Source organism: Tiliqua scincoides, chromosome 2 (assembly GCF_035046505.1).
Source record: "Tiliqua scincoides isolate rTilSci1 chromosome 2, rTilSci1.hap2, whole genome shotgun sequence".
Classification (NCBI taxonomy): domain Eukaryota; kingdom Metazoa; phylum Chordata; class Lepidosauria; order Squamata; family Scincidae; genus Tiliqua; species Tiliqua scincoides.
The window spans coordinates 14,450,394-14,462,146 of NC_089822.1; the positions used below are offsets into that span (position 1 = coordinate 14,450,394).

The 11,753-nt window shown below is 48.1% G+C and overlaps 1 protein-coding gene across 2 annotated transcripts in view; it reads right to left on the minus strand.

Moving 5' to 3' along the window:
- Nucleotides 1-9,910, minus strand: part of NPR3 (natriuretic peptide receptor 3) — a 57,356-nt gene extending 47,446 nt beyond the window's left edge. The window contains exon 1 of one of the 2 annotated variants that reach the window (XM_066616889.1): nucleotides 9,114-9,910. In XM_066616889.1, coding sequence (XP_066472986.1) covers nucleotides 9,114-9,795 — 682 coding nt within the window. In that variant the 5' untranslated portion in view covers nucleotides 9,796-9,910. The remainder of the gene's footprint in view (nucleotides 1-9,113) is intronic. The other variant, XM_066616890.1, reaches the window with a different exon arrangement.
- Between the last annotated feature and the right edge of the window lie 1,843 nt (nucleotides 9,911-11,753).

Sequence of the window (11,753 nt, forward strand, 5' to 3'; positions counted from 1 at the left end):
TGCAGAAAATGAGGAGTGTTGCGATTATTAAAGACCCAGTATTCGTTACCAAGCAACAAAACTGAATGGAGATTCTGAGTGGCACTGGACTCCTGGCCCATTTAGCTGTGTTACCATGACATAATATTAAGAAAACAGTAATTCGGTTCAGAAAGATGCATTCCTGGATCATAATGAGAAAACTTTCCACAAAAATCAGTTATAACAAAGCCAGTCATTCTAGAGTAGTACTTGCTTTCTTTAAAACCTACAGCATAAGAAAAGTTGTTTGATTAACCCAACTGCTTCATCCATATGTTTGAAACCAAAATCAGAAATTAGGACTGAAATGTGTTTGATGGAACCCTAAAATAGCTACGCATGCAAGAGACCTATCAAACTGATTAAATGAAATTAGTACAATAATCCAGATATACCAATGAATAAGTAACCAAGGCACAGATTAAGGCCCCAATCCTATCTCCTGCCACCAGCACCGATGCAGCTGCACTAAAAAGATAAGAGAAAGAGAAAGAGAAAGATCCAATGGTGGTGTGGTGACCTGAAGGAAAATGGAGGCAAGTAAAAATTTTTACTTAACACCTATGAGTTTCCTCAGACATACACCATTTCTTTTGGAAGCATATGTCCAAGGAGAGAAAAATGGCAGGGGGGTTTGTAAAAGAGGGGCTAGGAAAAATGGCAGGGGGGTTTGTAAAAGAGGGGCTAGGAAAAATGGCAGGGGGGTTTGTAAAAGAGGGGCTAGGCATATACCATGGCCCTGGCTCCTCCCTCCTAGTTCTTCCCATGGAATGCCTCGATCCACGCCCTCCTGCCCATGATCTGCCCTGCCACTACCTTACCTACACTAGAGACTCCAGCAGGGCCACTGCCTCATGGCTGGTGCTCACCATTTCCAGCAGCGTGCTGTCAAGCACTGAATTTTGCAAAGCCACCAGTCAGGCTGTGCTGCTGAAACACAAGTTCCAGCAGCACAGCCAGACCATAGGATTGGGCTGTAAGTTTTATCTTAACAAATGACCACGCATTTCTTCTTTGGGTGCAGAGTGTCACACGTGTGGGGATGCTGTCTCCGAACGCCTGGTGACGACATCATGCAGCAGCATCAATTTGCTGAGCGCCATGCGGTGTGGAGCTCAGCTTGGAGCTGTGTGATTGCACAACTTAAACAGGAACACTGACAGTCATAGTCTAATAAAAGTTAATGCTTACCTATTTTGTACTGCATATAAATGAACCAGCTAATTAGGTTGAACAGATTCAAACCTTGAACGTGGCAACAGATTGGTTCGCTTAAATCTGGCATACGTTCCAATCACATATAGAGCAGGCTGTATATATCCGATTTTAGATTAAAAGGTGTAGAATCTCAAAGGAGCTAAACCCTCCTTCCCAATGCCCACCCCCAGCTTTTTCTCTTGAGCGATACTTAGTGGCTGGAAGAAAAACTATTGCGGGGAGCAGCTGAGCTTAGTGGCTGGCCTGGGGAGAATCCAGCTCCCCTTGCTCACATATCCCCTTTGTCCTAAAAATCACCCCCACTCACCCCTCACTTTATAAGTAGCTGTGACAGACCTAGATTTAAACAAATGGGTTTCCCACACTGTCATGCATCATTTCAGCATGAGATCTTGCAATTAAGGTTGTTTCTTCCATCTTGATGTAGAATTGTTTTCCTAATATTACTAATATAATAATATTAGTTACTAATAATAATTACTAATATAATATTATCCCCATTCCCTGGGGGCTGGGGATAAGAATAGGCCTACAGTTTGACTGTGCTTGTCGTAAGAGGCGACTAAACAGGTAGATGGGACTCGTTAGCCTGGGAAGGCAGCTCATCTGAGAGAAGGAAAACTCTGATCCCAAACCTCCACTGCCTTGTGGCTACATCCAGTTATGGAAAAGGCTTCAGGAGTCAACCTCGAGGCAAAATCCGGAGCCGGAGTCCCTGAAGCAGTTCATGGCTGAAACACAGTCACGTTCTAGTAACTCCTGCGACGCCGCTGGAACCAACCGTATTGGCTTCTGCCTTTCTACTGCACCATTTCAGCGACGTGGAAAGGGGGGATTTGCTGCGTGGGTAAGAGCCTATCCTCCATACCTACTTTACCCAGGCTTCGTGTACTGGAGAGGACACTGTTCTAGAACCACCATTCAGAGCGTGATACCATAGTCTTCCGAGACTGAAGGATGCCAATGGTACTAATATAAAATAAGCATTACACCAACACATGATTCTTAAATCAGTTATTTCAAAAAGCGTAGTACAAGCTATTTATCCCCAGTTTGCTTGTTTTGCTAAACCAATGGCTATATTACTGAATAAACACGAGTCTTAGGAATTCACATGCTCCCTTGATAGCTGCTTCTACAGAATGCCTTTATTATTTATGCAGTACTCAAAGGGATCTCTCCAAGGTTGAGGGGGAAGAGACACTCGATTCAGCCAAAAGTAAACATCTCTCTGACTCCTAATATATGCAATGTCACTATAAAAGAATGAAAGGTTAAGCATGAGATTTGATGGTGTCCTTCCAACATTTTATTTTAGATACACTTGGGGAGGGCAAAATTTACACTCTTAGGACTAAAGATCTTGAAAAGAAGGCTCATTCTTATGTAAGGAACTGTCACTGGAATGGAATGGCTTAAAAAAATGAATGGCTTAATGGTTCAATCCTATGGGCCTGTTATGACAGCAAAAGTTCCCTTATGCTGCTGTAACTGCAGCAGTGATGCCACAAAATGCATGCTGCTGTGAAGTGCCCAGGAAATGGCAGAAGCTGCCAGCTGCTCCTGGCATTTGCCAACAGATTGCTTGGACCCCATCAAGGTTAGACCAATGCCAGGAAATATACAGTGGGTGGGGAGGGAGCATTCCTGGGCAGACGGTGGGGGGAGGGAAGGAGGGAGGTGTCTTGGTGTGAGCAACATGTGCTGGGATGCTATTCCTCTGAAGTCCCCCGAACATAACCTCTCTCTCTCTCCTTGGACTTGCGCCAGCTCTCCCAATCAACCCATCACCACCATAGCAAATAGTACTGCATATTTGGGCATGCCTCCATGCTATAGCATGGAGGATAGAATTGAACGGCATGTCAAGCAGGAGGTGCCCCTAACTTCAGCAAAAGGGTAGGTTTTGCCTCCCTATCACACTTAGGGCGCAATCTTAATCAAGTCTACTAAGTAGTAAGTCCTGTTTTGTTCAATGGGGCTTACTCTCAAGACACTGTGGTTAGGATTGCAGCCTTAGGCGAATCCCTTCCCGCATAATACTTTGCCTGCATAACAGGGAAACTAAACATTTTTAGGAATCTTCTGCTTGCTGTGCAAAGTATTTGCAGAAACAAGAGCTTAATTCTTCTCCCACCTGTCATTTTTCCAGTGCAACTGGTCTCCCCAGTGGCTTTTCCTCAGCTATCTGGGAAACATAACTGGTCTTCAATTCCTACTGTGGCTGGAGAGCTGGAAAGCAAACGTAGCATTAAAGGGGAAAGTTAACACTCCTCCACCTGCCATTTCTCTCCTGTAATTGCCTCTCTTTTCCCATCACAGTTCAGCACCAAATACAGCATTGGAAATCTCATGTTTACCAATAAACATCTAGCTCTGCCCTGAATTACTAGTTACGGTGCCTTTTCAGAATACCAGTTATAATAAAAGAAGGTTGTTTGTCCTATATATGAGTGGTCTACAGAAGCATCCTGCTACAATTTTTTAGGGATTAAGTTCCATTGAACTCAGTGACATGCATAGAACTGCACTGCTGCCAGTTTGTGTGTCCAATATAATTATTTGCCACAGCACAGTATGCGTATCAGTGGAATGCATGGACTATGTGCTGATCACAAGGACTGATCGAGGTACCATTTGAGCAACCATCTTGAACAGGGTTCCCTTGCAGGTTTTAAATGCAGGTTCTGCTCTAGGCTAGTCCCACCTCACCAGTGTTTCACTCCCTTCTGGAAACCAAGATAGACATTGCACAAATGTATGCCTATGATGGTGCTTTAGTAAACCTGCAGATATATACACAAATGGAAAGCCTTCCAAACCTGAGAATGCAAACACTTTTTATCCTCCAATGCCTATTCCCATGCAACAGGAAAAAATTGGTAGAGAAAGTTGTTTTATTTTAAATTATATACCTTATCTCAACATTTGCTTGCAATGCATCCTACAAATTGATTGCACTGCAGTGATTAAGAGGCAGTTTGCACAGTTTTGGAGGAAGTGGACATGCTATATTCAAGATTGTTTTAAGGAAACACATGTGAATAGATAAATAAACCAAATCCCACTGCAAGAAGTTGTGAAACTTTGATTGCAATGGCTGTGGATTCCATCACATATGAAGTCTGGGAAGGTTCCCTCCAAATTATTTCAAGCATCTTGTTCTGAAACTACAGAAAATTCTTAGTGATGCTGTTAGAAGCAAATATATAATGCAAAAATTTGCATCTTTCATGTATTAAGGCAATGGTGGAAGTTTTTTTAATTGTACTGCTTACACGTGTTTTCAGAAGAGATGGAAGTGGAATCCATCACAGAAAGAGTGAGTGATCAGGAATAAGTAAGTATGAGCCAGTGTACGTTTTAATAAATATCCCAGAACTGTAAAATCTGCCCTTTGCCATGTTTTTTTTTTCCATGTAAGAGATCACAAGTACATGCAATAAATAGTTCAGCAATATCAATTGGAAGTTTCCTTGGAGTACATCCCAACACCCATTCATCCTAAATTTGGCATTTTTACCCCTGCTGAACTAAAGGAGTTCAAAAGCCATCAGTGAATGGCCCACCAAAGAAAAACTTCCTTTTCTGAATAAAAACAGGAAACACAACAAAAGATAGATTCTGCTGATATTGAGAGTGGTCAGCCTGAAAGCTCTGAACATGAAATAGACTGAAAACACAATCAAGAGAGGCCCAGAAAACATTAACTCATTCATCATTTATATGAACAGGTTAAATGTGCCAGAGGCTGGGAAGGTCACAAGGGAGAAAATGCAGGGAGACCCTTGCCAGTTCTTTACTGGCAGATATAAACAAGGAAACAGAAAATGGAAATGAGAGGGATTGGCAGAAGCAGGAAAATTCTGAGAGTGTAGCATAGAAAGACATGAAGGACCATGAAATTAAGTTATTCTTAACTAAAATGCCTTATTTTCCAAGGCATTCATGTTTTTAATTTCTTGGTGACCCTTTTGGCCCTTAGATAAGGTACAATACACTTAAACATAACCATCAAGCTTTACCACCTTCAACAGTCCAATATAGTAGTCATTTGTATCCACAGGTGACAGCTTGTGCTGCAGACTGTCCCATTAGTCCTGGCAATCCCTTTACACATCCTGCCTAGCCTACCTCTCAAAGGTCAGGTGCTCTTAAATTGAAATTGCAAGCAAAAATGAGGAAGAAGCAAAAGTAAGTGGGAAAACAGCACAAATTCTAGTCTCTAGATCAGAGATTTTCAAACTTTCTCATCTCATGGCATACTGGCAAGGCACAAAAATGGTCAAGGCACACCACCAGTTTTTGGACAATGTCAATTGTGCTGCCAATGGGGGGCTCACATCTCCCAATGGCCCTACTAATAAATGACCCTCTCCCAAATCCCCACGGCACACCTGGGGACCATTCGCGGCACACCAGTGTGCCATGGCACAGTGGTTGAAAATGGCTGCTCTAAATGAATGGGAGGGAGGACTGCATGTGCTGAAAAGCACTTATAAGCATTGCTAAGACTAGCCACAAAAAAGAACAGTCAAATGCACACTGAGTGAATATTTTGAGCTGAATTCTGAAAAACAAGGTTCCCATTTTCCTCACTTGTTTGCAGTTCATACACAATCAAACCCATAGTGTCACTGAGATGTAAGGATTGTAAAGATTGCACAGAAATGTTCACCCCAACCAAAATGTTTTTATTAGATTAATAACCCAATCCTAAAGAAATCATACCTCTACCAATGGTACCATGTCTCTTTTTTCTAACTTGCCCTACCTGCTGCTGGGGTGGGGGGGTGCAGGGAGCTTGTGAATGCTAAAAATGTTTTTTAAAAAATCAATCACAACCCAGAAGTGGGTCACAATCAATTCTTTTTTTACTGTTCACCAGCTGTGGGGCTCCCCGCACCCTCCAGACCTTGGCAGCAGGTAGAGCACATTTTAAAAAAGCCCCCTCTGCCCCCAAAACAGTGTGATCCTGGGGGTCGCGTCACTGCCTCCTCCCTTCCCTGCCCCTTTAGAGGCCAGATACTGAGGTTCTCTGGTTGGGGCACTGCAACGTCTCAGTTTGTGAATCTCGGCATTAAACAATTATTTCAAGCAGAACATCGTTTAAGTGCTAAGTAATACTTAAACATATGATAGGCAAGGCTCCAAATCTCCATGTTACAGATGTAGGGCTGAGGTTAAGTAGCTCGCCTATGGTAACCTAGCAAGTTCAAGTCAAGAGGCAAAGTTCAAACTGTCAACTTCCAGATGTGCAGTTCATAGTCTTGGGCTATCTAAGCATCAAGAAAGTTTCACTCCACATTCCTGCTACACTCTTGATATTCCCTGTTCACAAAGGACCTTCCAATTCACACAAAAACGGGTGAACAACCATACTTTTTTCCAAACTGCTGTCTAATAATATGAAAAAGAAAACATGTACAGCAAATCCCCTCACAGCATATGAGAAGATCCAATATAAGAAGAACTGCACGGGGGGGGGGATATGGGGAATATGTAATTGCCAACTACAGCCTGGCATTTGGAGGTAGAGAAGAAATTAACCACATCTGTTAGGTAGGGAAATTATTATTATCTTCAGCTATTTTATCAACAATGATTTCTATCCAGGTCTGCCACAAACAAGATAAAGGGAGGTGCAGGTTAAGTTGAGAGCAGAACCTGGAAGGTGCAAGATTAGGATCTCCAAAATTGCAGGCACTCTTTTGTGCAGTAATACCAGAGCAAAAAACATATAATTGTTACTGAAGAATGCTGTAAGGACAGGCTAATGTGCAGAGGAAAGGAGATGATGAGTCATTCATCTAGAAGATGCCCTGCTGGAATTATTCCTTGGGGTCCATTATTTATTCTTTCCATGCATGATCTAGCAGCAGTTGCCTACATAGTACAGCGCCACATTGGCCATCTCAGTGCCTTTCCAGACAACTGTGTAATAAATGTACTGTTATACGTCACTACTTCAGGGAACAAAACATCTTTCTCTCAGCTAGGGGATGGAATTTTGTTTTTACAACATACCTGCTGAAGTCTAGAGTGCTGGAAGCACCGCAATTGCAAGGGTGTCACTGACGCCTAATGGCTAGTACCTAGCGACAATTTAACTTTGGAAAACACTGATGAAAACCTGCAGCACTGTCCCCTCCCCCATAATTCCCCTGCCTTTTAAAAATGTAGTCCTGTGCCAACCTGATCTCCAGACAATCAGGAGCTTGGTTGTTGATCCAACCTTATTCCTAGTCAATAGACAAATTTTAACAGATATGAATAATTAAGCTACTTTAACACATGCTCAAGGCAAAAGAGATGTTCTCCACTCACCAAGACAACAACCCTAGAAAATAAACCAAAATGTCTACAGCAAGAGTGGAACAAAAACAATAGGAGGCCCCCATCAGCAATCAGGATAGTTCAGTGTTTCTGGAAACCTGGGTTTCAGTTACAACTATTCCAAAGACTCATTGTTTTGCCTTGGACAAATCATGCCATCTTGGACTCAGCCACAGTGTCCCTGCTACACCACAGGGACACTGTGAAAAGGGGATTAGACAAATTTCTGGAGAAAAAGTCCATTGTGGGTTACAAGGTGTGAGGAGCATGTGCAACCTCCTGATCGTGTAGGCTACCTCAGAATGCCAGATGCGAGGGAATGCACCAGGATGCAGGTCTCCTGCTGTCTTGTGCGCTCCTCGAGTCATCTGGTGAGCCACTGTGAGATATGAGAAGCTGGACGAGATGGGATTTGGGGCTGATCCAGCCTGGCTTTTTGTATGTTCTTATGGGAGGATGGTCAGGTAAACCTAGCTGCAGTCCTCTGTCAGTCCCATTTAATTCAATGGCAAGCCTGGTTCAGCCACAATCCCTAAGCATGTGCTCCTGGCAGGAAGCTTAATTCAGTAGGATTTAGGCTGCAATTCTATCCATATTTTTGTGGGAGTAAACTGTATTGACTATACTGGGACTTACTTCTGAGTAGACAAGCCAAGGATTGGGCTCTTATTCCTGAGTACACCTGGATAGACTTGGAGAGCATTCATGAGGGCTGTGCCCAGACAGTGCCTCCCTGAGCAAATACAATGCTAAACTGGAAAGGGAGCCTGCAGGAAGATGCACATCCAGGTAGCCCAGAGTTTTGGAGTGACAGCAGCTCATTGTGTCACACAGTCCCCACTGCAACTGCTCCTAATCCCTGTAAGCACCGTGCCACTCCTGTAGAAGCCTGTTGAGCCCAGATGCTCCCCCCCCCATCATCCACTGGCTGCACCGCAGGGACCTGTGGTGGGTGGGGAGGAAGGTGAGACAGAGTCTCCTCACCAGAGTCTCCTCACCAGAGTCCTCTGAAAAGCACTGTGCGGTACCCAAGCCCCCACAACCCACAAGCAGAGAAGAGATGGCAGACGGGCAGAGTATGTGGGTTGTGGGTGCTTGGCTTTCAAAGGACTTTGGAGGAGAGGCCCTGCCTCACCTGCCTTTCCAGAGAGCATGGTTGTGGGTGCGCTTGGGCACCTCCTTGGGTGGTGGCACTTTTTGAAAGACTTTAGTGGAGAGGCTCTGCCTCACCTACTTGCCCACCCTGGGTACGGTGCAGCAGGTGCACAGTGGGCGAACGTTTTGAAGGTCCCCGGCGGGAAAGCTCTGCCGCACCCCCACGGTGCCGGTGCTGCTTTTCGAAGGACTCTGGTGGGGAGGCTCTGCCTCACTAGAGAGCAAGAGTTGTGGGTGCCTCGCATGGGGGCGGCACTTTTCGAAGGCCTCTGGTGGGGCGGCTCCGCCTCACCTGCCTCCCCACCCACCGCGTGTCCGGGGGCAGCGTCCTGAAGGACCTCGGCGGGGAGGCACTGCCTCGCCCGGCGGCGCGGGAGGCTCACCCGGCTCGCGGCCCTGGACGGCGCGCACGACCTCGTCCTCGTACTTGCCGGCGGCCTCGTCGAAGCCCAGCTCGTCGGTGTGCAGCGCGGCCTGGCGGAAGGCGAGGTGCACGCCCTCGGCGGCGAAGAAGCAGTCGCGGCGCTCGCGGTCGTCGTGGTAGGCGAGCAGCGCGCGGCCCCAGCGGCGCCGGCGGAAGAGCGCCAGCAGCGCCTCGCCCAGCCGCGCGTAGCCGGGCGCCAGGCGCACCAGGTGCGAGTACTCGGCGGGGCGCGCGCCGAAGCCCGCGGCCAGCGCGCCGGCCGACAGCAGCGGCAGGTTCCAGTGCGAGGCGAGGCGCGCCACCATCGCCGCCGCGTACTCGCAGGCCGGCCCCAGCAGCAGGTCGGGCCGCTGCCCGCGCAGCGCCACCGCGTCGGCCAGGCGGAACAGCGCCGCGTTGCCGCACTCGGAGTCGGCGTAGCGCAGGCGGAAGCGGTAGCCGGCGGGCAGCAGCGTCCCGTTCGCCTCCACGCTGCGCACCGCGTACTCCACGGCCGGCCGCACGCGCGCCAGCGAGAACAGGTACGCGTCGTCGGCGGGCAGCAGCACCAGCACGCGCAGCTCCGTCTCCCCGGGCGCGGGCGAGGGCTCCTCCGCGGCGCACGCCAGCAGCAGCCAGGCCAGCAGCGGGAGCGGCCGCATGGTGGGCGCCGGGACGCTCAGGTGGGGCGCTTCCTGCAGGGGGGACCCTGCCGCCGGTGCCGCTGCTGGGGCATCCCTCTCCTGCGCGGGCCGGGCGCTCCTCCCGGGCGCATAGCCTCCGTTTAAATAGCAGCCCGCCACACACGGGGCGCTCTGCGCCGGGGAGGAGCCGTCTGCCCCGTCCCTGCTTGGTGGGTCCCGGCCCCGCCCCGTCCCGGCTCCGCCCCGCCCCGCCAGCCCCTCGCCCGGGGGCGACCCGCAGGCCAAGACGCTGGGCGCCCTACTCCCCGCAGGGATCCAGGTGCTTGGGCGTCCCAGGTGGCGCCTCCCCACTGAGCCTGGGGGCTGTGAAAGGTGCGCTCCGAGCCCGGTGCGAGAGATGCGCTCGGCGAGGGCATGGGTCAGTGGCACAGCTAGAGGGGGCAAAGCACTCAGTTTCCCAGGGAGCCTCCCTGCGGCGTGCAAGCTGACCCTCCCTTTGGAGCTATTCCGGGCGCACGCCTCGTTTTGCACCCACCACCCAGAATGGCTCCGAAGGAGAGAGGCCGCTTGCACTGCACGGAGAGACTCCTTGCAAAACTGAGTGCTTTGCCCCCCAGCTACACCACTGATACATGCCACCACCAAGCAAGGACCGAGTGAGGCTCCCTGCAAAGCTGAGAGCTTCGCACCCCCTCTAGCTACGGCACTGATCCATGCCATCACCAAGCGAGTACCAGTCAGGCTCCCTGCAAAACCGAGTGCTTTGCCCCCCAGCTACACCACCAATCCATGCCATCACCAAACAAGTACCAAGTGACTCTCCCTGCAAAACTGACTGCTTTTCACCCCCTCTAGCTACACCACTGGCTGGATCACTGCCTGTTTATGGACTGTGCAAACCAACCAACCAACCAAAAAGGCAGGCTTGTCAGAGCAGAATGTTGGTATCTCTAGTGGAGAAGGAAGGGCTAACACAATAGTAGTTAATCATCCAAAAGGAGTGTCCCAAGGAGTAGGCATCAATAGATAGCATACCTAGGTATAGAAGAAGAAGAATCTTTTATTATGGTCACTGATCAGTACAACCCTAGGTATAGGAAGGAGGGACAGGACAGGAGTGCTAAGGAAGCAGTTGCTTCATCTCCCAAAGCTTACATTCTCAGCAGTTCTTCTGAGTGGCATACAATATATGGGTTACCTGCCCCCCTCACAGCAACCCTGTGAGGTAGGTAACGCTGAGAAAAAAGTGCTTGGCCAAAGATGAACTCTGTGAACTTTCTGACTGGGTGAGGATTTGAACCCAGGTCTTCCCACTCATAGTCCAACACCACTACATCATACTGGCTCTTGAGACAGCAAGTGTTTAGTGTCATTTTCCTTGGGACAAGAGCATTAGATGTTTGCACCTATTTTAAAGAATTTAATAAACAGCATGCAGTGCATGAATTTTGAGACTGATGGAAAGGCTGACAGACCTCAAGCCCACACTTGTCTAGAAGTTCTCAAACAATTTCCGTGAAATGTACTACAAATAAGGACTGCTCCACAAACATTACAAAATTTCTATAGGTAGTAGCAGTAATGTGCAACCCCTTTGTATTATAGGTGGGACATATCAGAGGACTTCTTTGGTCCAAATCTTGCCTCTGCCATGAACTCCCTAAGTGGACAGGTTGCTCTTAGCCTTGACTCCCCACCTTCAATATGAGGATAATAATATTCACTTATTTTACAGGGTTGTTGTAAGGACAGTGTAAAGATAACACAGGAAACACTTTGCACACTGAGGGCCCAATCCTATCCAATTTTCCATTGCCAGTGTAGCTGTGCCAATGGGGCATGCACTGCATCTTGTGGTGGGGCAGCAGTCACAGAGGCCTCCTTAAGATATGGGAACATTTGTTCCTTTACCTTGGGGCTGCATTGCAATTGCACCAGTGCTGGAAAATTGGATAGGACTGGGCCCTGAAAAAGCA